The sequence below is a fragment of the Somniosus microcephalus genome, unplaced genomic scaffold, assembly GCF_052327205.1.
Source record: "Somniosus microcephalus isolate GS21.2 unplaced genomic scaffold, FLI_Smic_1.0 unresolved_chr9, whole genome shotgun sequence".
In the NCBI taxonomy this organism is placed as follows: Eukaryota; Metazoa; Chordata; class Chondrichthyes; order Squaliformes; family Somniosidae; genus Somniosus; species Somniosus microcephalus.
Genome location: NW_028225187.1, coordinates 15,397,102 through 15,423,744, shown reverse-complemented (window position 1 = coordinate 15,423,744; position 26,643 = coordinate 15,397,102). Strand labels below are relative to the sequence as shown.

Here is a 26,643-nt window from a genome sequence, read left to right as displayed (position 1 = left end):
CCTGGGGTCAGGGGGGAGAGAGAGTCCTGGGGTCGGGGGAGAGAGAGTCCTGGGGTCAGGGGGGGAGAGAGTGTCCTGGGGTCAGGGGGGAGAGAGTGTCCTGGGGTCAGGGGGGAGAGACAGTCCTGGGGTCAGGGGGGAGACACAGTCCTGGGGTCAGGGGGGAGAGAGAGTCCTGGGGTCAGGGGGGAGAGAGGGTCCTGGGGTCAGGGGGGAGAGAGAGTCCTGGGGTCAGGGGGGAGAGAGTGTCCTGGGGTCGGGGGAGAGAGAGTGTCCTGGGGTCAGGGGGGAGAGAGAGTCCTGGGGTCAGGGGGGAGAGAGAGTCCTGGGGTCAGGGGGGAGAGAGAGTCCTGGGGTCAGGGGGAGAGAGTCCTGGGGTCAGGGGGGAGAGAGTCCTGGGGTCAGGGGGGAGAGAGTCCTGGGGTCAGGGGGGAGAGTGTCCTGGGGTCGGGGGAGAGAGAGTGTCCTGGGGTCAGGGGGGAGAGAGAGTCCTGGGGTCAGGGGGGAGAGAGAGTCCTGGGGTCAGGGGGGAGAGAGTGTCCTGGGGTCAGGGGGGAGAGAGTGTCCTGGGGTCAGGGGGGAGAGACAGTCCTGGGGTCAGGGGGGAGACACAGTCCTGGGGTCAGGGGGGAGAGAGTGTCCTGGGGTCAGGGGGGAGAGAGTCCTGGGGTCAGGGGGGGGGAGAGTCCTGGGGTCAGGGGGGAGAGTGTGTCCAGGGGTGCGGGGCTGTTTTTGGGGTTTGGGGATGAGTTTGGGTTGGAGGGTGATGGTTTGACGGTTCAGGGTGGGGCTGGACTGTTTGGGGGGTGATGTTTTTGGGGAGCCGCTCTGATCTGTGTTTCTCTCCCACCCCCCACCCCTCAGGTGGATGAGGAGAAGGGAATTTCACTGCGGTTCCCTCGCTTCCTCCGCATTCGGGATGATAAGAAATCTGAAGACGCCACAACCAGTGGCCAGGTAAGGGCCGGGGGTGGGGGAGAGGGGAGACACTGAGGGGAGGGGGGAGAGGGGAGACACTGAGGGGGGTTGGGGGGAGAGGGGAGACACTGAGGAGGGGGTGGGGGAGAGGGGAAACACTGAGGGGGGGTGGGGGAGAGGGGAGACACTGAGGGGGGGGTGGGGGAGAGGGGAGACACTGAGGGGAGAAACTGAGCGGTGGAGAGGGAGACACTGAGGGGGTTGGGGATGAGGGAGTGGGTGGGGGCTGTTTAGATCCGTGTGTTAATGGAGACACGGAATGCAGGAGTTGATTTAACAAGTGTTTACTGAACAAAGTCTGGAGGTGAACTAACTACACAAGACGCTACACAGGCTATATACCCGAGTGGTCACTACTGGTACTACAGTATACAGGGGCTTCAAAAACATAGTTCCTCTTAAAGGTACATACACTACAATTCCTCCCCTTTTAGATAAATAGTACATAACATTTTAAGTAATCATTAAATAACATTTTTAGAAGAACAATAATATACACATTTGCTGAAGTTAATCAATTACAAATTCAGTCTCTGGAGGCTTCCTGACTCGGTCCGGATAAAGCCTCGGTGGTGTCGTCGTTTTCGGTGGTGTAGTAGGTTCTTTTGGCAAGGTCGATTCGGCTTCAATGCCAGTGTCGGGTTCATCTGGTTCCAGTATCACCGGATCGGAGGTAGATACTATGGGTATCTGTGCTTCATCATTAGGCGTATAGAGTTGTGGTGTAGGTTGTCCTTTTTTGGATGACTCTATGATCTGGTCAGCATGGCGCCTTATTATGCTTTCTCCAATGTCCACGGTATACATCAGCGGTCCTAGTCGTGTGCAAATAGTTCCAGGCTGCCATTTCTCGGTACGGTAGTCCCGGGCCAAAACTGGTTGACCTATCTGGAAGGTTCTAGTTGGCCCTTCATTCATGCTGTGAAATTGCCGGTTCTCTACGTCCCTTCTGACGTTTGGCTTGACCAAATCCAGCCGGCATCTTAGGCTTCTATTGAAAAACATCATGGCGGGGGTTTGGTTTGTAACCACATGTGTTGCATTCCTGTACGCAAACAAGAAGTTATCTACCTTATGTTGTAGATTTATGTCTTCATTACCCATGGCCTTTATGGCCTTCTTGAAGGTCTGGACAAACCTTTCAGCCAATCCATTGGTGGTGGGATAGTATGGGGTGGACGTGTAGTGCTTAACCCCATTGTTTTTTTAAGAACTTCCTGAATTCTTCGGATACAAATTGCGGTCCATTATCAGAACAGATCTGTTCAGGCAGCCCATTCCTGGCGAATATGGTCCTTAATACTGTGATGGTTTTTTTCCGTGGTGGTGGAGGACATCTTTATTACCTCCGGCCACTTGGAGTGTGCATCCACTGCGATTAAGAACATTGAGTCCATAAATGGACCAGCAAAGTCGATATGTACCCTTTGCCATGGAGATGAGGGCCACTCCCATGGATGTAGAGGGGCTTGTGGTGGGATGTAGAGGGGCTTGTGGTGGGGCATTTTGGACCTTCTGGCATCCTAGACAGCTCTTGGTCATTTCTTCGATGTCTCCATCGATACCTGGCCACCACACAAATGCTCTGGCTAAGTTCTTCATTTTCACTCCACCCAGATGCCCCTCGTGAAGCTCCTTTAGCACTCTATCCTTGAGTTTGGGTGGAATCACCACTCTGGATCCACACATCAAGGTTCCTCGGCACACTGACAGCTGTTATCTTTGCGAGAATGCTGGCAACAGTGGTTCGCCATGTGCTGGCCATCCCTTCACCGTTAAATCGTAGACTCGTGAGAGAGTCGGTTCATTTCGCGTTTCCTTTTCAATGGTAGAATTTGTCACCAGTAGACATTCCACTATGGTCGAGTGGAACATCTCCACTGGGTCCACTGTAGGCGCCTCTTCCACCGTTGGCAACGGTAGGCGCGATAACCCGTCAGCATTCCCATGCTGTTTTGTTCCTTTGTATTCTATGTCATATTGGTGTGCCCCTAGGAAAAGGGACCACCTCTGTAGCCTTTGCGCTGTCATAATGGGAACGCCCTTTTTAGGGTTGAATATGGAGACGAGGGGTTGATGGTCAGTCAACAAGGTAAATTTTTGTCCGTGTAGGTAATGGTTGAATTTCTTCACCCCCCCACACCAGGCTGAGTGCCTCCCTGTCGATCTGGGCATAGTTACGCTCAGCTGAGTTCAATGAGCGTGACGCAAAAGCTATCGGCTGCTCCGAGCCATCAGGGAATCTATGCGATAATACCGCTCCCACGCCGTAAGGGGATGCATCGCACGCCAGTCTGATTGGCAGTGATGGGTTGTAATGAGCCAACACTTCCCTGGACGTGATCAAGCCTTTGCATTTATGGAAGGCACGTTTACAGTCTTCGCTCCATTTCCAAACTACTCCCGTTTGTAGCAGTGCGTTAAGAGGGTGCAGAACCGTCGACAAGTTCGGTAAAAATTTATGATAGTAATTTACTAATCCCAGGAACGACCTTAATTGTGAGACATTTTCAGGCGCTGGGGCCTTTACGACCGCTTCAATTTTTTCAGGTGATTTATGCAACCCTTCTTCGTTAATGACATGGCCACAATATGATATTTGTTTCTGGAAAAATTCGCACTTGGGGCGATTTGCTCATAGGCCCCGCTCTCTCAGCCTCGTGAGCACCTGCTCCAAGTTGGCAAGGTGCTCGTCGTTTTCTCCTGTTACAAGGATGTCGTCTAGGTAGCATTGAGTCCCCGGAATCCCTTGCAGGACTTGCTCCATAGCTCTGCCAGATAGCCAGAGCTGATGCCACTCCGAAAACCAGTCGATTGTACTGGTACAGGCCTTTGTGTGTGTTTATCGTGAGATTCTTTTTAGAGGCCTCCTCAACCTCCATCTGTAGATATGCCTGTGCTAAGTCAATTTTGGTGAAACGTTTCCCTCCGGATAGTGAGGCGAAAATATCTTCTATCCTCGGAAGAGGATACTGTACCGTGTGAAGAACCGGGTTTACAGTCACCTTGAAGTCCCCACAGATGCAAACTTTTCTCTGTTCTTCGGATTTATCATTATTCAACGTTTTCTTCATGACCGGGACGATGGGTGTTGCCCACTCGCTCCAATCTATCTTGGATAACACGCCTGCTTTTTCCAAATTCTCCAGCTCTGCCTCGACGGCTGGACGAATTGCGTATGGCACCGGCCTTGCCTTAAAAAACTTGGGAATTGCCGCATCTTCCACTTTTATTGAGGCGGTGGCGCCTTTCAGGGTCCTAGTTCCTGTTGAAACACTTCTTTGGCGTTAGCCAAGATTTCTTTTAATCGTCCAGGTATGACGTCATCATCGTTTTTTTTCTTACTGGTCACCGTCCGTGCCTGAATGGAGTGCCAGTCTAAACGTATCTTTCTGATCCATTCACGTCCCAACAACGGTGGACCACCATCTTGCAGAACGTATAAATACAACTTCTGTATTTCCTTGCCGTTGTATACAACAGGCACCCTTATTTTCCCTCTGGGGTATACTTTCTGCCCTGTATATGTCTTCAAGATAATGGCTGTGTCTTTCAAAGGTATATGCGGAAATAGCCGCTCGTAATCCCGTCGACTCATGACGGTCAGAGCTGATCCTGTATCTAGCTCCATTTTGACTGGGGACCCCGCTATCGTGAGGGTAACCCAAATGGTCTGGTAATCTTCTTTGGCAATTACATTATGTAATTTGAGACAGCTTAGTCTCTTGTTTCCAGAGTCGCTATCGTTCTTCTGGTCTTCGGAGCTACTGTCCGTCATCATTTGTACCTTTCTGCACTTTTCCTTATTGACCTTTTTACTGTCAGCGGATTTCTTTCCAGATCTGCATACACGTGCAATGTGTCCCATCTTTCCGCATTGCCTGCATGCTTTGTCTTTGAACCAGCAGTCCTTCTGGTCATGGGTGGATCTGCCGCAGCGATAACATCTCTCGAAACCCTGTGTCATTTCATGGGTGCCGAAGTCCTGTGGCTTTTGCTGTATCTCTGCAGCTCCTCTTGCTGCTGCTTCGTATGATACAGCCACACTGAAAGCCTTGTCCAGTGTCAAATCTTTCTCAGAAAGTAGTCTTTTCTGTGTTCCTTCGCTTAGGAGACCGCAGACGAATTTGTCTCGTAGAGAATCTGCCAGTCCTGCCCCGAATTGGCAGTGCTTTGACAGCTTTCGTAATTCGGTGAGGTAATCAGCGTTACTTTCATTCTTGTGCTGATTCTCCTGAAGAATTTGAATCGTTCCGCGATCAGCAGCGGTGTTGGGTTTAAGTGCTCCTGTAAGGTATCAACAATCTCCTTAAAATTCTTGTCCATCGGTTTGGCTGGAGTGATCAAGTTTTGTAACAGCCCGCATGTCCTTGCGCCCATCAGATTTAGAAGTACTGATGCCTTTTTATCATCTGCTACTTCATTCGCCTTGCAATATACCTCCACTCTTTCCACATATGTGGTCCAATCTTCTATATCACTATCGAAAGCAGTAATATTGCCAGTCTTCGGCATCTTGAAAATCTACAATGGCGCTTCCCGCGCTTTTCCTCCGTCCCTGATGGATCAAAATGGCGCCTCCTGTGCTTTTCTTTCTTCCCCGCCGAGTTAAGATGGCGCCTCCCGCGCTTTCCCGCCGTTGCCGCTGCTGCCAACGCTGTTCTCCGCGGTTCCCGTTGCGACCTGCAGCTTTTCGCGGTATTTCTATTTTTTTTTATATATCGTTTCAATAGTTTCTCCGTTACTTGGAGAACCGTTCCCGTCGTGGAGCGGACCCTCTGGGACTTTCCCCTCCCTCTGCTCGGTCCGAACGCCAACCTGCTTTGCAGCACCGGCCGCGCCCTGTGTGCTCCACTCTCTCTCTCTCTCTCTCTCTCTCTTTGCTTCCCGACTCGCTGCCCGGCCCCGTTGCAGAGCCACCCGATCGAGCTCTAGCCCGCCGCAGCCCAGGGAGGATCAGTGCACTACCTGCCACCAGCCCGTTTAGCTGGTGAAACCACAGTTTTTTTTTCTTGCTTCTGGCTTCGACCTTCGTCTGAGGAATCGATTCCCTTGAGGTGCTGCCGAATTGCAGGTAAGTTCGTTTCTAACTCGTCGCCACTGTTAGATCCGTGTGTTAATGGAGACACGGAATGCAGGAGTTGATTTAACAAGTGTTTACTGAACAAAGTCTGGAGGTGAACTAACTACACAAGACGCTATACAGGCTTATATACCCGAGTGGTCACTACTGGTATTACAGTATACAGGGGCTTCAAAAACATCGTTCCTCTTAAAGGTACATACACTACAGGGGCGAGGGGAGACACAGAGTGGGGGGAGAGGGGAGACACTGAGAGGAGGGGGTGGGGGGAGACACTGAGAGGAGGGGGTGGGGGCGAGGGGAGACACTGAGGGGGGGGTGGGGGAGAGGGGAGACACTGAGAGGGGGGGGTGGGGGGAGAGGGGAGACACTAAGGGGAGGGGGTGGGAGAGAGGGGAGACTGAGAGGAGGGGGGGGGGAGACCAGGCACGGGGTCCTGGGGAGAGGAGGAGGGTGAGCCGGGGTAATGAGGGATGTTTTCTCAGTAACCTCTCTCACTGTGACCCACCCTTCTCTCTCTCTCCCCACCCTTCTCTCTCTCTCCCCACCCTTCTCTCTCTCTCCCCACCCTTCTCTCTCTCTCCCCACCCTTCTCTCTCTCTCCCCACCCTTCTCTCTCTCTCCCCCACCCTTCTCTCTCTCTCCCCACCCTTCTCTCTCTCTCCCCACCCTTCTCTCTCTCTCCCCACCCTTCTCTCTCTCTCCCCACCCTTCTCTCTCTCTCCCCACCCTTCTCTCTCTCTCCCCCACCCTTCTCTCTCTCCCCCACCCTTCTCTCTCTCCCCCACCCTTCTCTCTCTCTCTCCCCCACCCTTCTCTCTCTCTCTCCCCCACCCTTCTCTCTCTCCCCCACCTTCTCTCTCTCCCCCACCCTTCTCTCTCTCTCTCCCCCACCCTTCTCTCTCTCCCCACCTTCTCTCTCACCCCACCCTTCTCTCTCCCCCACCCTTCTCTCTCTCTCCCCACCCTTCTCTCTCTCTCCCCACCCTTCTCTCTCTCCCCCACCCTTCTCTCTCTCTCTCCCCCACCCTTCTCTCTCTCTCTCCCCCACCCTTCTCTCTCACCCCCACCCTTCTCTCTCTCCCCCACCCTTCTCTCTCTCTCTCACCCCACCCTTCTCTCTCTCTCCCCCACCCTTCTCTCTCTCTCCCCCACTCTCTCTCTCTCCCCCACCCTTCTCTCTCTCCCCCACCCTTCTCTCTCTCCCCCACCCTTCTCTCTCTCCCCCACCCTTCTCTCTCTCCCCCACCCTTCTCTCTCTCTCCCCCACCCTTCTCTCTCTCCCCCACCCTTCTCTCTCTCCCCCACCCTTCTCTCTCTCTCTCTCCCCCACTCTCTCTCTCCCCCACTCTCTCTCTCCCCCACTCTCTCTCTCTCTCCCCCACTCTCTCTCTCCCCCACCCTTCTCTCTCTCCCCCACCCTTCTCTCTCTCTCTCCCCCACTCTCTCTCTCTCTCCCTCCCCCTCTCTCTCTCTCTCCCCCACTCTCTCGCTCTCTCTCCCCCACCCTTCTCTCTCTCCCCCACCCTTCTCTCTCTCTCCCACTCTCTCTCTCTCTCTCTCCCCCACCCTTCTCTCTCTCTCCCCCACTCTCTCTCTCTCTCCCCCACTCTCTCTCTCTCCCCCACTCTCTCTCTCTCTCCCCCACCCTTCTCTCTCTCTCTCCCCCACTCTCTCTCTCTCCCCCACCCTTCTCTCTCTCTCCCCCACCCTTCTCTCTCTCTCCCCCACTCTCTCTCTCTCTCCCCCACCCTTCTCTCTCTCTCCCCCACCCTTCTCTCTCTCCCCACCCTTCTCTCTCTCCCCACCCTTCTCTCTCTCCCCACCCTTCTCTCTCTCCCCACCCTTCTCTCTCTCCCCACCCTTCTCTCTCTCCCCCACCCTTCTCTCTCTCCCCCACCCTTCTCTCTCTCTCTCTCCCCCACTCTCTCTCTCTCTCCCCCACTCTCTCTCTCTCTCTCTCTCCCCCACCCTTCTCTCTCTCCCCCACCCTTCTCTCTCTCTCTCCCCCACTCTCTCTCTCTCCCCACTCTCTCTCTCTCCCCCACTCTCTCTCTCTCTCCCCCACTCTCTCTCTCTCTCCCCACCCTTCTCTCTCTCCCCCACCCTTCTCTCTCTCCCCCACCCTTCTCTCTCTCCCCCACCCTTCTCTCTCTCCCCCACCCTTCTCTCTCTCCCCACCCTTCTCTCTCTCTCCCCCACTCTCTCTCTCTCTCTCCCCCACTCTCTCTCTCTCTCTCCCCCACTCTCTCTCTCTCTCCCCCACCCTTCTCTCTCTCTCCCCCACCCTTCTCTCTCTCTCTCCCCCACCCTTCTCTCTCTCCCCCACCCTCCTCTCTCTCCCCCACCCTTCTCTCTCTCCCCCACCCTTCTCTCTCTCCCCACCCTTCTCTCTCTCCCCCACCCTTCTCTCTCTCCCCCACCCTTCTCTCTCTCCCCCACCCTTCTCTCTCTCCCCCACCCTTCTCTCTCTCCCCACCCTTCTCTCTCTCCCCCACCCTTCTCTCTCTCCCCCACCCTTCTCTCTCTCCCCCACCCTTCTCTCTCTCCCCCACCCTTCTCTCTCTCCCCCACCCTTCTCTCTCTCCCCCACCCTTCTCTCTCTCCCCCACCCTTCTCTCTCTCCCCCACCCTTCTCTCTCTCCCCCACCCTTCTCTCTCTCCCCCACCCTTCTCTCTCTCCCCCACCCTTCTCTCTCTCCCCCACCCTTCTCTCTCTCTCCCACTCTCTCTCTCTCCCACTCTCTCTCTCTCCCACTCTCTCCCACTCTCTCTCTCTCTCTCTCTCTCTCTCCCACTCTCTCTCTCTCTCTCCCCCCTCCCCCCCTTCTCGCTCTCCCCCCCTTCTCTCTCTCTCTCTCTCTCCCCCCCCCCCCCCCCCCAGGTTGCCGAGCTGTACAGGAAACAGCAGCAGATTCAGAACCAGCAAGGTGCTGCGGATGGGAACGGTGAGGCCGATGACTTGTACTGAGATCCGGGAGACGCCGAGATTGCCAGGGGATGGAAACGAGGAGAGCGAGACTCCCGGCGTTCCAGTTCACAGGCCGGGGGGAATCCAGGTCTCCTCCACCCACCCTCCCTCCCTCCCTCCCTCCCGGAGCAGTCGATGGGACTGTAAATAACGGCGCGGATTGCTGCCTGCCCCGCCCCCGCCCCCCCCCCCCTGCTTTTTATTCAGCAACAAATAAATAGTTCACTTTTTGTACGACTGTCTGTCTGACCCGAGTCTCTGTCCTAGACATCCCATAGTCAGGGTGGGCGAGGAGGATGGGGGAGAGGAGAGTGCGGCGGGGAGGATGGGGAAGGGGGGCCAGGGATGGGAGGGGGCTCGGCACTGATGGGGAATGGGGAGGATGGTGGAGTGGGGGAAAGGGCTGGGAAATGGAGAGGGGGGGGAGAGGAGAGGAGGGGTAGCGGGGCTGGAAAGGGGGGAGGGTGCCAGACACTGATGGGGGAGGGGGAAGAGGGCCATGCAGGCAGGGCGGCTAAAAGCCGACAAATCCCCTGGACCTGACGGCCAACACCCTAGGGTTCTAAAAGAGGTGGCTGAAGAGACAGTGGATGCATTGGTTTTGATCTTCCAGAATCGAGGGAACTTTGGAAGTTAGCAAATGTAACACCACAATTCAAGAAAGGTGGGAGAGAGAAAACAGGGAACTACAGACCAGTTAGCCTGACATCAGTCGCTGGGAAAATACTGCAATCCATTGTTAAGGAAATGGTATCAGGGCACTTAGAAAATCGTAACATGATTAAGCAGAGTCAACGTGGTTTTATGAAAGGGAAATGGTGTTTGACAAATTTATTGGAGTTTTTTGGGGATGTAACGTGCAGGGTAGATAAAGGGGAACCAGTGGATGTCGTCTATTTTTGGACTCTCGGGGAATCGAGGGATATGGGGATCGGGCGGAGAAAGTGGAGTTGAGGTCGATGATCAGCCCTGATCTCATTGAATGGCGGAGCGGGCTCGAGGGGCCGAGTGGCGGAGCGGGCTCGAGGGTCCGAGTGGCGGAGCGGGCTCGAGGGGCCCTGTGGCGGAGCGGGCTCGAGGGGCCCTGTGGCGGAGCGGGCTCGAGGGTCCGAGTGGCCGACTCCTGCTCCTAATTCTTATATTTGGATTTCCAAAAGGCATTTGATAAGGTGGCACATAACAGGTTATTACACAAGATCAGGGCTCATGGGTTTAGGAGGCGGTGCAGCGAAGGTTCACTAGACTGATTCCTGGGATGAGAGAGCTGTCCCATGAGGAGAGATTGAGTAGATTGGGCCGATACTCCCTGGAGTTTAGAAGAATGAGAGGTGATCTCATTGAAACATATAAGATTCTGAGGGGGATTGACAGGGTAGATGCTGAGAGGCTGTTTCCCCCTGGGCTGGAGAGTCTCGAACCAGGGGTCACAGTCTCAGGATAAGGGGTCGGCCATTGAGGACTGAGATGAGGAGGAATTTCTTCACTCAGAGGGCGGTGAATCTTTGGAATTCTCTGCCCCAGAGGGCTGTGGAGGCTCAGTCGTTGAGTATATTCAAGGCCGAGATCGAGAGATTTTTGGAATCAAGGGATATGGGGATCGGGCGGGAACATAAGAACATAAGAAGTAGGAGCAGGAGTAGGCCATACGGCCCCTCGGGCCTGCTCCGCCATTCAATAGGATCATGGCTGATCCGAATCTAGACTCACGTCCACTTCCCTGCCCTCTCCCCGTAACCCCTAATTCCCTTATCTGCTAGGAAACTGTCTATCTCCATTTTAAGTTTATTTAATGTTGCAGCTTCCACAGCTCTCTGGGGCAGCAAATTCCATAGATTTACCACCCTCTGAGTGAAGAAGTTTCTCCTCATCTCAGTTTTGAAAGGGCAGCCCCTTATTCTAAGATTATGCCCCCTAGTTCTAGTCTCACCCATCAGTGGAAACATCCTCACCGCATCCACCCGATCAAGCCCCCACACAATCTTATATGTTTTGATAAGATCGCCTCTCATTCTTCTGAACTCCAATGAGTAGAGGCCCAACCTACTCAACCTTTCCTCATATGACCACCCCCTCATCCCCGGGATTAACCGAGTGAACCTTCTCTGAACCGCCTCGAGAGCAAGTATATCTTTTCTTAAATATGGAAACCAAAACTGCACGCAGTATTCCAGGTGTGGCCTCACCAGTGCCCTGTATAACTGCAGCAAGACGTCCCTGTTTTTATACTCTATCCCCCTAGCAATAAAAGCCAAGATTCCATTGGCCTTCCTGATCACCTGCTGTACCTGCATACTAACTTTTTGTGTTTCATGCACCAGGACCCCCAGATCCCTTTGTACTGTAGCACTTTGCAGTTTCTCTCCATTTAGATAATAACTTGCTCTTTGATTTTTTCTGCCAAAGTGCATAACCTCACACTTTCCAACATTATATTGCATCTGCCAAATCTCTGCCCACTCACTTAGCCTGTCTATGTCCTTTTGCAGGTTTTTTTATGTCCTCCTCACTCACTGCTTTCCCTCCCATCTTTGTATCGTCGGCAAACTTGGATATGTTGCACTCGGTCCCTTCCTCCAAATCGTTAATATAGATTGTAAAGAGTTGGGGTCCCAGCACTGACCCCTGCGGAACACCACTAGTTACTGATTGCCACCCCGAGAATGAACCATTTATCCCAACTCTCTGCTTTCTGTTAGATAGCCAATCCTCCGATTTTTTTTTATATTGTGCAATAATCTTTTGTGTGGAACCTTGTCAAATGCCTTTTGGAAGTCCAAATACACTACATCCACTGGTTCCCCTTTATCCACCCTGTATGTTACATCCTCAAAGAATTCGAGCAAATTTGTCAAACATGACTTCCCCTTCGTAAAACCATGCTGACTCTGTCCGATTAAATTATGTTTATCCAAATGCTCTGTTACTGTTTCCTTAATAATGGACTCCAACATTTTACCAACCACAGATGTTAGGCTAACTGGTCTATAGTTTCCAGCTTTTTGTCTACCTCCCTTTTTAAATAAGGGCGTTACATTAGCAGTTTTCCAATCTGCTGGGACTTTTCCTGAATCCAGGGAGTTTTGGAAAATTACCACCAATGCATCCGCAATCCTAAAGACCCTAGGATGTAAGCCATCAGGTCCGGGGGATTTATCCGCCTTAAGTCCGATTATCTTACCGAGTACCATCTCCTTAGTGATTTTAATCGTGTTTAGCTCCTCCCCCCGAAAGCCCCCCGTTTGTCCAGTGTTGGGATATTTTTTAGTGTCTTCTACTGTAAAGACTGAAAGTGGAGTTGGGGTCGATGATCAGCCATGATCTTATTGAATGGCGGAGCAGGCTCGAGGGGCCGTGTGGCCGACTGCTGCTCCCAGTTCTGATGCCTCTACCCCCCTAGTTCTAGACTCTTCAGCTAGGGGAGAAACGCCAGCGAGTATCGGCCCAATCTACTCGAGCTCTCCTCATAGGACAGCCTTCAAAAGAAAGAAAGATTGGCATTTCTCCAGCGCCTTTCGCGACCTCAGGACGTCCCAAATCGTTTTACAGCCAATGAAGTACTTTTGAAGTGTGGTCACTGTTGTAATGTAGGAAACACAGCAGCCAATTTGCGCACAGCAAGCTCCCACAAACAGCAATGTGATAATGACCAGATCATCTGTTTTTAGTGATCTTGGTTGAGCGATTAAATATTGGGCCCAGGACACGGGGGAGAACCTCCCTGTTCTTCAAAATAGTGCCACACAAATGTTCCCTCTTATTTCTCTAAGGTGCGCACTCCCTTTAAGTGGCTGTGTGGCCCATTCAAATGTTTGTGCTTGGGTGATTTCTTCCTGTATAAAAGCTGGGGATGTGCAGGACCTCACTGGATTTTTTACTTCCACCTGCGATAGCAGGCGGGACCTCCGATGTGGCGCGCTCCCTCATCACCGCCCCTCCGACCTGCGCGCCGCTCACCCAACTGTGCGCTGCTCCCTCCCAACCTGCGTGCCGCTCACCTGACTGCGCACCACTCCCTCAGCGCTGCCCCTCCAACCTGCGCGCCGCGCACTCAGCGCTGCCCCCTCCCACCTAGCGTGCCGCTCACTCAGCGCTACCCCCTCCCTCCCTCACCATCGCCCCTCCAACTGTGCGGCACTCCCACACTGCCGCCGCTCCAACCTCCCAGCCGCTCCCTCACCCCTCCGACTGTGCGGCACTCTCACCTGCGCACCTGACTGCTCCTCCCCTCGCGCCGTCTCCCTTGGCGTCGCCTCTCCCTCTGCTGTTCACCGCTCCCACACTGCCGTTCCCTCCCCCGAACTGCACGCCGCTCAGCGCTGCCACTCTCTCCCTATCACTCCCCCTCCGAATCTGCACGTCGTTCCCTCCGACAGCGTAGCACTCCCTCAGTTCTGCCCCTCCATCAGTGCGGCGCTCCCTCAGTACTGCACTGCAGTGTCAGCCTAGAGTTTTGTGAGTCATTTCCCTGGAGTGGGATTTGAACCCATAAGCTTGCTGACTCATAGGCGAGAGTGCTGCCCACTGAGCCACGGCTCTGGCGCACCTTTGTTGCTTCTCCTAAGGCAGGTAGATGCTTCATTAGGGAAGGAGACCAAAATGTCTCGGACTGTGCGCTTGTCTGTGTTGACTATCGGCAGCCATATTCTGCCCATTTATGAGCGGTGTCTGGTAGTTTTCTAACTGCCTGGGAGGATTTTAATATTCTTTTCTACTCTCCTGGGTCCAGTTTAATATCAGTTGTGAATCTGACATTTCATAGAATCACAGAATAGTTACAGCACAGGAGGCCATTCGGCCAGTCGAGCCCATGCCAGTCTCTGTAAGAGCACTTCAGCTAGTCCCACTCACGCCCGCCCTTTCCCCGTAGCCCTGCAATTTTTTTTTCCTTCAGGCACTTATCCAATTCCCCTTTTGAAAGCCGCGATTGAGTCTGCCTCCACCACCCACTCACGCAGTGCGTTCCAGATCCTAACCACTCGCTGCATTAAAAAAGTTTTTCCTCATGTCGCCTTTGGTTCTTCTGCCAATCGTCATCTGTGTCCTCTGGTTCTCGACCCTTCTGCCAATGGGAATAGTTTCTCTCCCTCTACTCTGTCCAGATCCCTCATGATTTTGAACACCTCGATCAACACTCCTCTCCTCGAAGAAGAACAACCCCAGCTTCTCCAGTCTATCAACGTAACTGAAGTCCCTCAGCCCTGGGACCATTCTTGTAAATCTCCTCTGCACCCTCTCTAAGGCCTTCACATCCTTCCTAAAGTGTGGTGCCCAGAATTGGACACAGTACTCCAGTTAAGGCCGAACCAATGTTTTATAAAAGTTCATCATAACTTCCTGGCTTTTGTACTGTTATTATTCTATATATAAACCCCCCGAACCCCTCGATTAGATTCCAGCCTGTAACTCACTCCCGGGTATCCGTTATTCTATATATAAACCCCCGAACCCCTCGATTAGATTCCAGCCTGTAACTCACTGCCGGGTATCTGTTATTCGATATATAAACCCCCTGAACCCCTCGATTAGATTCCAGCCTGTAACTCACTCCCGGGTATCTGTTATTCTATATATAAACCCCCTGAACCCCTCGATTAGATTCCAGCCTGCAACACACTCCCGGGTATCCATTATATATATAAACCCCACCGAACCCCTCGATTAGATTCCAGCCTGTAACTCACTCCCGGGTATCTATTATTCTATATATAAACCCCCCCGAACCCCTCGATTAGATTCCAGCCTGTAACTCACTCCCGGGTATCTATTATTCTATATATAAACCCCCTGAACCCCTCGATTAGATTCCAGCCTGTAACTCACTCCCGGGTATCTGTTATTCTATATATAAACCCCCTGAACCCCTCGATTAGATTCCAGCCTGTAACTCACTCCCGGGTATCCGTTATATATACGAACCCCTCGATTAGATTCCAGCCTGTAACTCACTCCTGGGTATCCGTTATTCTATATGTAAACCCCCCCGAACCCCTCGATTAGATTCCAGCCTGTAACTCACTCCCGGGTATCTGTTATTCTATATATAAACACCCCGAACCCATCGATTAGATTCCAGCCTGTAACTCACTCCCGGGTATCTGTTATTCTATATATAAACCCCCCGAACCCCACGATTAGATTCCAGCCTGTAACTCACTCCCGGGTATCATTCTATATATAAACCCCCCCCGAACCCCTCGATTAGATTCCAGCCTGTAACTCACTCCCGGGTATCTGTTATTCTATATATAAACCCCCCGAACCCCACGATTAGATTCCAGCCTGTAACTCACTCCCGGGTATCTGTTATTCTATATATAAACCCCCCCGAACCCCTCGATTAGATTCCAGCCTGTAACTCACTCCCGGGTATCTGTTATTCTATATATAAACCCCCCGAACCCCACGATTAGATTCCAGCCTGTAACTCACTCCCGGGTATCTGTTATTCTATATATAAACCCCCCCGAACCCCTCGATTAGATTCCAGCCTGTAACTCACTCCCGGGTATCTGTTATTCTATATATAACCCCCCCGAACCCCTCGATTAGATTCCAGCGTGTAACTCACTCCCGGGTATCTGTTATTCTATATATAAACCCCCAAACCCCTCGATTAGATTCCAGCCTGTAACTCACTCCCGGGTATCTGTTATTCTATATATAAACCCCCCGAACCCCTCGATTAGATTCCAGCCTGTAACTCACTCCCGGGTATCTGTTATTCTAGATATAAACCCCCCCGAACCCCTCGATTAGATTCCAGCCTGTAACTCACTCCTGGGTATCTGTTATTCTATATATAAACCCCCGAACCCCACGATTAGATTCCAGCCTGTAACTCACTCCCAGGTATCTGTTATTCTATATATAAACCCCCCGAACCCCTCGATTAGATTCCAGCCTGTAACTTACTCCCGGGTATCTGCTATTCTATCTATAAACCGCCTGAACCCCACAATTAGATTCCAGCCTGTAACTCACTCCCGGGTATGTTATTCTAGATATAAACCCCCCCCGAACCCCTCGATTAGATTCCAGCCTGTAACTCACTCCCGGGTATCTGTTATTCTATATATAAACCCCCCGAACCCCTCGATTAGATTCCAGCCTGTAACTCACTCCCGGGTATCTGTTATTCTATATATAAACCCCCTGAACCCCTCGATTAGATTCCAGCCTGTAACACACTCCCGGGTATCCATTATATATATAAACCCCACCGAACCCCTCGATTAGATTCCAGCCTGTAACTCACTCCCGGGTATCTATTATTCTATATATAAACCCCCTGAACCCCTCGATTAGATTCCAGCCTGTAACACACTCCCGGGTATCCATTATATATATAAACCCCACCGAACCCCTCGATTAGATTCCAGCCTGTAACTCACTCCCGGGTATCTATTATTCTATATATAAACCCCCCCGAACCCCTCGATTAGATTCCAGCCTGTAACTCACTCCCGGGTATCTATTATTCTATATATAAACCCCCTGAACCCCTCGATTAGATTCCAGCCTGTAACTCACTCCCGGGTATCCGTTATTCTATATATAAACCCCCGAACCCCTCGATTAGATTCCAGCCTGTAACTCACTGCCGGGTATCTGTTATTCTATATATAAACCCCCTGAACCCCTCGATTAGATTCCAGCCTGTAACTCACTCCCGGGTATCTGTTATTCTATATATAAACCCCCTGAACCCCTCGATTAGATTCCAGCCTGTAACACACTCCCGGGTATCCATTATATATATAAACCCCACCGAACCCCTCGATTAGATTCCAGCCTGTAACTCACTCCCGGGTATCTATTATTCTATATATAAACCCCCCCGAACCCCTCGATTAGATTCCAGCCTGTAACTCACTCCCGGGTATCTATTATTCTATATATAAACCCCCTGAACCCCTCGATTAGATTCCGGCCTGTAACTCACTCCCGGGTATCTGTTATTCTATATATAAATCCCCCGAACCCCTCGATTAGATTCCAGCCTGTAACTCACTCCCGGGTATCCGTTATATATATGAACCCCTCGATTAGATTCCAGCCTGTAACTCACTCCCGGGTATCTGTTATTCTATATATAAACCCCCTGAACCCCTCGATTAGATTCCAGCCTGTAACACACTCCCGGGTATCCATTATATATATAAACCCCCCCGAACCCCTCGATTAGATTCCAGCCTGTAACTCACTCCCGGGTATCTGTTATTCTATATATAAACCCCCCGAACCCATCGATTAGATTCCAGCCTGTAACTCACTCCCGGGTATCTGTTATTCTATATATAAACCCCCCGAACCCCACGATTAGATTCCAGCCTGTAACTCACTCCCGGGTATCATTCTATATATAAACCCCCCCGAACCCCTCGATTAGATTCCAGCCTGTAACTCACTCCCGGGTATCTGTTATTCTATATATAAACCCCCCGAACCCCACGATTAGATTCCAGCCTGTAACTCACTCCCGGGTATCTGTTATTCTATATATAAACCCCCCCGAACCCCTCGATTAGATTCCAGCCTGTAACTCACTCCCGGGTATCTGTTATTCTATATATAAACCCCCAAACCCCTCGATTAGATTCCAGCCTGTAACTCACTCCCGGGTATCTGTTATTCTATATATAAACCCCCCGAACCCCTCGATTAGATTCCAGCCTGTAACTCACTCCCGGGTATCTGTTATTCTATATATAAACCCCCGAACCCCACGATTAGATTCCAGCCTGTAACTCACTCCCGGGTATGTTATTCTATATATAAACCCCCCGAACCCCTCGATTAGACTCCAGCCTGTAACTTACTCCCGGGTATCTGCTATTCTATATATAAACCGCCTGAACCCCACGATTAGATTCCAGCCTGTAACTCACTCCCGGGTATGTTATTCTAGATATAAACCCCCCCCGAACCCCTCGATTAGATTCCAGCCTGTAACTCACTCCCGGGTATCTGTTATTCTATATATAAACCCCCCGAACCCCTCGATTAGATTCCAGCCTGTAACTCACTCCCGGGTATCTGTTATTCTATATATAAACTCCCCCGAACCCCTCGATTAGATTCCAGCCTGTAACTCACTCCCAGGTATCTGTTATTCTATATATAAACCCCCCCCGAACCCCTCGATTAGATTCCAGCCTGTAACTCACTCCCGGATATCTGTTATTCTATATATAAACCCCCTGAACCCCTCGATTAGATTCCAGCCTGTAACTCACTCCCGGGTATCTGTTATTCTATATGTAAACCGCCTGAACCCCTCGATTAGAGTCCAGCCTGTAACTCACCCCTGGGTATCTGTTATTCTATATATAAACCCCCTGAACCCCTCGATTAGATTCCAGCCTGTAACTCACTCCCGGGTATCTGTTATTCTATATATAAACCCCCCAAACCCCTCGATTAGATTCCAGCCTGTAACTCACTCCCGGGTATCTGTTATTCTATATATAAACCCCCCCCCCGAACCCCTCGATTAGATTCCAGCCTGTAACTCACTCCCGGGTATCTGTTATTCTATATATAAACCCCCGAACCCCACGATTAGAGTCCAGCCTGTAACTCACTCCCGGGTATCTGTTATTCTGTATATAAACCCCCGAACCCCACGATTAGATTCCAGCCTGTAACTCACTCCCGGGTATCTGTTATTCTATATATAAACCCCCCGAACCCCTCGATTAGATTCCAGTCTGTAACTCACTCCCGGGTATCTGTTATTCTATATATAAACCCCCCGAACCCCACGATTCGATTCCAGCCTGTAACTCACTCCCGGGAATCTGTTATTCTATATATAAACCCCACCGAACCCCTCGATTAGATTCCAGCCTGTAACTCACTCCCGGGTATCTGTTATTCTATATATAAACCCCGCCGAACCCCACGATTAGATTCCAGCCTGTAACTCACTCCCGGGTATCCGTTATTCTATATATAAACCCCCCCGAACCCCACGATTAGATTCCAGCCTGTAACTCACTCCCGGGTATCTGTTATTCTATATATAAACCCCCCTGAGCCCCACGATTAGATTCCAGCCTGTAACTCACTCCCGGGTATCCGTTATTCTATATATAAACCCCCCCGAACCCCACGATTAGATTCCAGCCTGTAACTCACTCCCGGGTATCTGTTATTCTATATATAAACCCACCCCGAACCCCTCGATTAGATCCAGCCTGTAACTCACTCCCACGTGTCAGTCAAGCAGCACCAGCAGTTTGTTAAAAATTGGTTTTAATAAGACGGTCGGGGTTGCGAGGAGCTCCCTCGGTGTCCCGTTGCCTGGGAATCGGCCGCCCTCGGTGGGGGAGTTGGTTTGTACCCGGGAGTGGCGTTCCTGTCGATGGGGAGGCAGCGGACAGGGGTGTAGGAACCCCCGCCCACCCTCGCTCTCTGGCAGTGGGGGGAAGAGAGACGATCGCGGGGGTGGGGGGAGCAGAGTCCTTTCAGGGCACGCTGTCTCTTTCAGGGGCCGGGCGGCTGGCCGAAGGGTCTGTGGTTGCTGTGGATGTGCTGGTGCCGGGCCAGGTTGGAGGACTGGTTGAAGCCTTTGCCGCAGAGCGAGCAGCGGAACGGCCTCTCGCCGGTGTGGACCCTCCGGTGCTGCTCCAGGCTCGACAGCCGGTTGAAGTCCTTGCCGCACAGGGCGCAGCGGAAGGGCCGCTCGCCCGAGTGGATCCGCCGGTGGCGGGCCAGGTTGGAGGACTGGGTGAAGGTCTTGCCGCACTCGCCGCAGCGGTGCCAGCGCTCACCGCTGTGCACCAGCCGGTGGCGCTCCAGGTCCGAGGCCTGGCGGAAGGTCCGTCCACAGCGGGTGCAGCCAAAGGTCGGGTGCTGGCGGTGCAGCTGCTGGTGGCGGGACAGGTTGGACGAGCGGCTGAAGGCCTTGCCGCAGGTGGGGCAGCGGTAGCCGGCGTGGACCCGCTGGTGGCGGTCGAAGGGCGAGGCCCCGCTGACGCTGCGGCCGCACACCGAGCAAATGTAGAGCTCCTGGTCGCCCTCCACCAGCTCCAACTGTAGAGACACCAGCGAGTCCTCCTCCGATTCCTCCTCCTCCGACCCCCGAGGGGAACTCTCCGCCGGCGCAAAGCCGCACTCCCAGTCCAGCGGCAACAGTCCCGCAGCCTCTGCCCCCGTCGACCGGGCCGACTCCTCCGCCGACTCACCCCCCGCCCGCTGCTCACCCGAGACCGGGCTGGCGGGATGCTCCGGCACCGCCGGTTCCTGGAATCCCAGCGGCGGCGGCAGCCGCTCCCGACCGTCCGGTTCCCGGCTCTCTGGGAATCTCCTCTCCCGGCTCCGCTTCCTCCACGCTTTCCGCTTCATCTCCGCGACTTCTAAAGGGAAAAAAGGAAAATCAGCCACTCGGACTCGCAGCGCAGGAGGAGGCCCTTCGGCCCATCGTGCCTGTGCCGGCTCTTTGGTCGAGCTATCCAATTAGTCCCACTCCCCCCTCGCTCGTTCCCCACAGCCCTGCAGAATTTTCCCCTTCAATCATTTCTCCACCTCCCTTTTGAAAGTTATTATTGAATCTGCTCCCACCGCCCTTTCAGGCAGCGCGTTCCAGATCACAACAACTCGCTGCGTAAAAACATTCCCCTCATCTCCCCCTCTGGTTCTTTTACCGATTATCTTCAATCTGTGTCCTCTGGTTACCAACCCTCCCGCCACTGGAAACAGTTTCTCCTTATTTACTCCATCAAAACCCTTCATGATTTTGAACACCTCTATTAAATCTCCCCTTAACCTTCTCTGCTCCAAGGAGAACAATCCCAGCTTCTCCAGTCTCTCCACATCACTGAAGTCCCTCATCCCTGGTCCCATTCTGGTCAATCTCCCCTTAACCTTCTCTGCTCTAAGGAGAACAACCCCAGCTTCTCCAGTCTCTCCCCATCACTGAAGTCCCTCATCCCTGGTACCATTCTGGTCAATCTCCCCTTAACCTTCTCTGCTCTAAGGAGAACAACCCCAGCTTCTCCAGTCTCTCCCCATCACTGAAGTCCCTCATCCCTGGTACCATTCTGGTCAATCTCCCCCTTAACCTTCTCTGCTCCAAGGAGAACAATCCCAGCTTCTCCAGTCTCTCCACATCACTGAAGTCCCTCATCCCTGGTCCCATTCTGGTCAATCTCCCCTTAACCTTCTCTGCTCTAAGGAGAACAATCCCAGCTTCTCCAGTCTCTCCACATCACTGAAGTCCCTCATCCCTGGTCCCATTCTGGTCAATCTCCCCTTAACCTTCTCTGCTCTAAGGAGAACAACCCCAGCTTCTCCAGTCTCTCCACATCACTGAAGTCCCTCATCCCTGGTCCCATTCTGGTCAATCTCCCCTTAACCTTCTCTGTTCTAAGGAGAACAATCCCAGCTTCTCCAGTCTCTCCACATCACTGAAGTCCCTCATCCCCGGTACCATTCTGGTCAATCTCCCCTTAACCTTCTCTGCTCCAAGGAGAACAACCACAGCTTCTCCAGTCTCTCCACATCACTGAAGTCCCTCATCCCTGGTACCATTCTGGTCAATCTCCCCTTAACCTTCTCTGCTCCAAGGAGAACAACCCCAGCTTCTCCAGTCTCTCCACATCACTGAAGTCCCTCATCCCTGGTCCCATTCTGGTCAATCTCCCCCTTAACCTTCTCTGCTCTAAGGAGAACAATCCCAGCTTCTCCAGTCTCTCCACATCACTGAAGTCCCTCATCCCTGGTCCCATTCTAGTCAATCTCCTCTGCACCCTCTCCAAGGCCTTGACACCCTTCCTAAAGTGCGGTGCCCAGAATTAAACACAATAGTACAGCTGGGGACTAACCAGTGTTCTATAAAGGTTTAGCATAACTTACCTGCTTTTGTACTGTATTCCTCTATTAATAAAAAAGCATACGGGATCCTTGGCTTTAACAGCCTTCTCAATCTGTCCTGCCACCATCAGAGCTTTCTGTACATATACCCCCAGGACTCTGTTCCTGCACCCCCGTTAGGATTGTACCATTTAGTTTATATTGCCTCCTCATTCTTCCTGCCAAAATGAATCACTTCACACTTCTCTGCGTTAACTCACAATTATATTCAGCGAGATAAAGAAAGTAGCGAGATTATGGGACCTGGGCTTTATAAAGGGAGACAGAGAGTACAAAACATGGATGAGGGACTTCAGTGATGTGGAGAGACTGGAGAAGCTGGGGTTGTTCTCCTTCGAGCAGAGAAGGTTAAGGGGAGATTGACCAGAATGGTACCAGGGATGAGGGACTTCAGTGATGTGGAGAGACTGGAGAAGCTGGGATTGTTCTCCTTAGAGCAGAGAAGGTTAAGGGGCGATTGACCAGAATGGTACCAGGGATGAGGGACTTCAGTGATGTGGAGAGACTGGAGAAGCTGGGATTGTTCTCCTTAGAGCAGAGAAGGTTAAGGGGAGATTGACCAGAATGGTACCAGGGATGAGGGACTTCAGTGATGTGGAGAGACTGGAGAAGCTGGGATTGTTCTCCTTAGAGCAGAGAAGGTTAAGGGGAGATTGACCAGAATGGGACCAGGGATGAGGGACTTCAGTGATGTGGAGAGACTGGAGAAGCTGGGGTTGTTCTCCTTAGAGCAGAGAAGGTTAAGGGGAGATTGACCAGAATGGTACCAGGGATGAGGGACTTCAGTGATGCGGAGAGACTGGAGAAGCTGGGGTTGTTCTCCTTAGAGCAGGGAAGGTTAAGGGGAGATTGACCAGAATGGTACCAGGGATGAGGGACTTCAGTGATGTGGAGAGACTGGAGAAGCTGGGGTTGTTCTCCTTAGAGCAGAGACGGTTAAGGGGAGATTGACCAGAATGGTACCAGGGATGAGGGACTTCAGTGATGCGGAGAGACTGGAGAAGCTGGGGTTGTTCTCCTTAGAGCAGAGAAGGTTAAGGGGAGATTGACCAGAATGGTACCAGAGATGAGGGACTTCAGTGATGTGGAGAGACTGGAGAAGCTGGGATTGTTCTCCTTAGAGCAGAGAAGGTTAAGGGGAGATTGACCAGAATGGTACCAGGGATGAGGGACTTCAGTGATGTGGAGAGACTGGAGAAGCTGGGGTTGTTCTCCTTGGAGCAGAGAAGGTTAAGGGGAGATTGACCAGAATGGTACCAGGGATGAGGGACTTCAGTGATGTGGAGAGACTGGAGAAGCTGGGATTGTTCTCCTTAGAGCAGAGAAGGTTAAGGGGCGATTGACCAGAATGGTACCAGGGATGAGGGACTTCAGTGATGTGGAGAGACTGGAGAAGCTGGGATTGTTCTCCTTAGAGCAGAGAAGGTTAAGGGGAGATTGACCAGAATGGTACCAGGGATGAGGGACTTCAGTGATGTGGAGAGACTGGAGAAGCTGGGATTGTTCTCCTTAGAGCAGAGAAGGTTAAGGGGAGATTGACCAGAATGGGACCAGGGATGAGGGACTTCAGTGATGTGGAGAGACTGGAGAAGCTGGGGTTGTTCTCCTTAGAGCAGAGAAGGTTAAGGGGAGATTGACCAGAATGGTACCAGGGATGAGGGACTTCAGTGATGTGGAGAGACTGGAGAAGCTGGGATTGTTCTCCTTAGAGCAGAGAAGGTTAAGGGGAGATTGACCAGAATGGGACCAGGGATGAGGGACTTCAGTGATGTGGAGAAGCTGGGGTTGTTCTCCTTGGAGCAGAGAAGGTTAAGGGTAAGATTTGATAGAGATGTTCAAAATCATGAAGGGTTTTGATAGAGTAAATAAGGAGAAACTGTTTCCAATGACTGAAGGGTCGATAACCAGAGGAAACAGATTTAAGGTGATTGGAAAAGAACCAGAGGGGGAGATGAGGAGAATGTTTTTTCCGCAGCGAGTTGTTGTGATCTGGAATGCGCTGCCTGAAAGGGCGGTGGAAGCAGATTCAATAGGGGCCTTCGAAATGGATTTGGATAAATACTCGAAGGAGAAAAAGGTTGCAGGGATATGGGGAGAGAGCGGGGGGGAGTAGGACTAACTGGATTGCTCTTCGAAAGACCCGGCACAGACTCGATGGGCTGAATGGCCTCCTTCTGTACTGTACTATGATTAACCAGGAGCCTGCCGCAGCCCAGGCCCCCATCGTACCCCCCACACTCTACCCCCGCGAGGTCCCTGCTCCATGCCCAACCCCCGTGGGCAGGCTGCAGCCCAAGGGTCAGCGAACTGGTCCTGAGCACCACTGACACCTCCCAGAGCCACAGTTAACCAGTGCTGTAAACCCCTCCCCTCAAAATGGTCCTGAGCACCACTGACACCTCCCAGAGCCACAGTTAACCAGTGCTGTAAACCCCTCCCCTCAAAATGGTCCTGAGCACCACTGACACCTCCCAGAGCCACAGAGAGTTAACCAGCCCTGCAAACCCCCTCACTCCCTCCCTCCACAAAATGGTGCTGAGGCACAAACATGGTGGGAGGAGGAAGAAAGTAACACCAACAAACCCCACCCCTCTCCCACACTGAGCCCTGGTCTGCTGTTATTTTCCCATTTCTAAAAAAAAAACCGGGAATTCTGGGGAATTGCAGCAAACCCTGGCGGGGGCGGGCGGTCTGCATTAATGCCGGTGCATGCATCTCCTTACCCGGGGGAGGCAGCCTGAGATTGCACCCCCTCCTCCCTGGAACCTGCTCTTGTGACAATGGCCGCCCGGCCCCGCAGCGCGCAGGCGCCGCCCAGGCCCCGCCCCCGGGATAGACCACTTTCACACCCGCGGCGCATCCTGGGTAAAGTGGCCGCCATTGCTCCCCAGGCCACTGCAGCGCCAGAAACCTCGGCATTACAGCCCCCACACAGGTTGTTTTGTTCTTCGTTTATGGGATGTGGGCGTCGCTGGCAAGGCCAGCATTTATTGCCTACCCCTAGTTGCCCTTGAGAAGGTGGTGGTGAGCCGCCTTCTTGAACCGCTGCAGTCCGTGTGGTGATGGTACTCCAACAGTGCCGTTAGAGAGGGAATTCCAGGATTTGGACCCAGCGACGATGAAGGATCGGCCGATATACTTCCAAGTCAGGCTGGCGTGTGACTTGCAGGGGAACTTGGAGCTGGTGCTGTTCCCATGCGCCTGCTGCCCTTGTCCTTCGAGGTGGAAGAGGTCACAGGTTTATATATTGAATAGCAGATACCCGGGAGTGAGTTACAGACTGGAATCTAATCGAGGGGTTTGGGGGGTTTATATATAGAATAACAGATACCCGGGAGTGAGTTACAGGCTGGAATCTAATCGAGGGGCTCGGGGGGTTTATATATAGAATAACAGATACCCGGGAGTGAGTTACAGGTTGGAATCTAATCGAGGGGCTCGGGGGGTTTATATATAGAATAACAGATACCCGGGAGTGAGTTACAGGCTGGAATCTAATCGAGGGGTTTGGGGGGTTTATATATAGAATAACAGATACCCGGGAGTGAGTTACAGGCTGGAATCTAATCGTGGGGTTCGGGGGTTTATATATAGAATAACAGATACCCGGGAGTGAGTTACAGGCTGGAATCTAATCGAGGGGTTCGGGGGGGTTTATATATAGAATAACAGATACCTGGGAGTGAGTTACAGGCTGGAATCTAATCGAGGGGTTTGGGGGGTTTATATATAGAATAACAGATACCTGGGAGTGAGTTACAGGCTGGAATCTAATCGAGGGGTTCGGGGGGTTTATATATAGAATAACAGATACCCGGGAGTGAGTTGCAGGCTGGAATCTAATCGAGGGGTTCGGGGGGTTTATATATAGAATAACAGATACCCGGGAGTGAGTTACAGGCTGGAATCTAATCGAGGGGTTCGGGGGTTTATATACAGAATAACAGATACCCGGGAGTGAGTTACAGGCTGGAATCTAATCGAGGGTTTCAGGGGGTTTATATATAGAACAACAGATACGCGGGAGTGAGTTACAGGCTGGAATCTAATCGAGGGGTTCGGTGGGGTTTATATATAGAATAACAGATACCCGGGAGTGAGTTACAGGCTGGAATTTAATCGAGGGGTTTGGGCGGTTTATATATAGAATAACAGATACCTGGGAGTGAGTTATAGGCTGGAATCTAATCAAGGGGTTTGGGGGGTTTATATATAGAATAACAGATACCTGAGAGTGAGTTACAGACTGGAATCTAATCGGGGGAGTTATATATAGAATAACAGATACCCGGGAGTGAGTTACAGGCTGGAATCTAATCGAGGGGTTCGGGGGGTTTATATATACATATATATAGAATAACAGATACCCGGGAGTGAGTTACAGGCTGGAATCTAATCGAGGGGTTCAGGGGGGTTTATATATAGAATAACAGATACCCGGGAGTGAGTTACAGACTGGAATCTAATCGAGGGGTTCAGGGGGGTTTATATATAGAATAACAGATACCCGGGAGTGAGTTACAGGCTGGAATCTAATATAGGGGGTATGTTTAAGAAGTTTGCAGATGATTTATAAAATCGGCTGTGTGGTTGATACTGTAGACTGCGGGAAGATATCAATAAATTGGTCAGGTGGGCAGAACAGTGGCAAATGGAATTCAATCCGGAGAAGTGTGAGGTAATGCATTTGGGGAGGGCTAACAAGAAAAGGGAATACACGGTAACTAGTGGGGTG

General features: G+C 52.0%; 1 protein-coding gene and 1 long non-coding RNA gene across 3 annotated transcripts; one reads left to right on the top strand and one right to left on the bottom strand.

Moving 5' to 3' along the window:
* The first annotated feature begins 868 nt into the window (after positions 1-868).
* Positions 869-9,266, top strand: LOC147084812 (uncharacterized). The gene is made up of 2 exons (XR_015075861.1): positions 869-957; positions 8,946-9,266. It is a non-coding gene; the product is annotated as an uncharacterized LOC147084812 (long non-coding RNA).
* A 10,006-nt stretch (positions 9,267-19,272) lies between these two features.
* Positions 19,273-24,720, bottom strand: LOC147084811 (uncharacterized). Of its 2 annotated transcripts, none has more exons than XM_085979523.1 (2): positions 24,632-24,720; positions 19,273-20,392 (listed from the first exon to the last, which is right to left on the bottom strand). In XM_085979523.1, exon 2 carries the CDS (start codon positions 20,379-20,381, stop codon positions 19,521-19,523), a length of 861 nt encoding a protein of 286 aa, XP_085835649.1. In that variant the 5' UTR covers positions 20,382-20,392; positions 24,632-24,720; the 3' UTR covers positions 19,273-19,520. The 2 variants fall into 2 exon arrangements, with proteins under 2 accessions (XP_085835649.1, XP_085835648.1); XM_085979522.1 differs by lacking the exon at positions 24,632-24,720 and adding an exon at positions 21,891-22,614.
* Between the last annotated feature and the right edge of the window lie 1,923 nt (positions 24,721-26,643).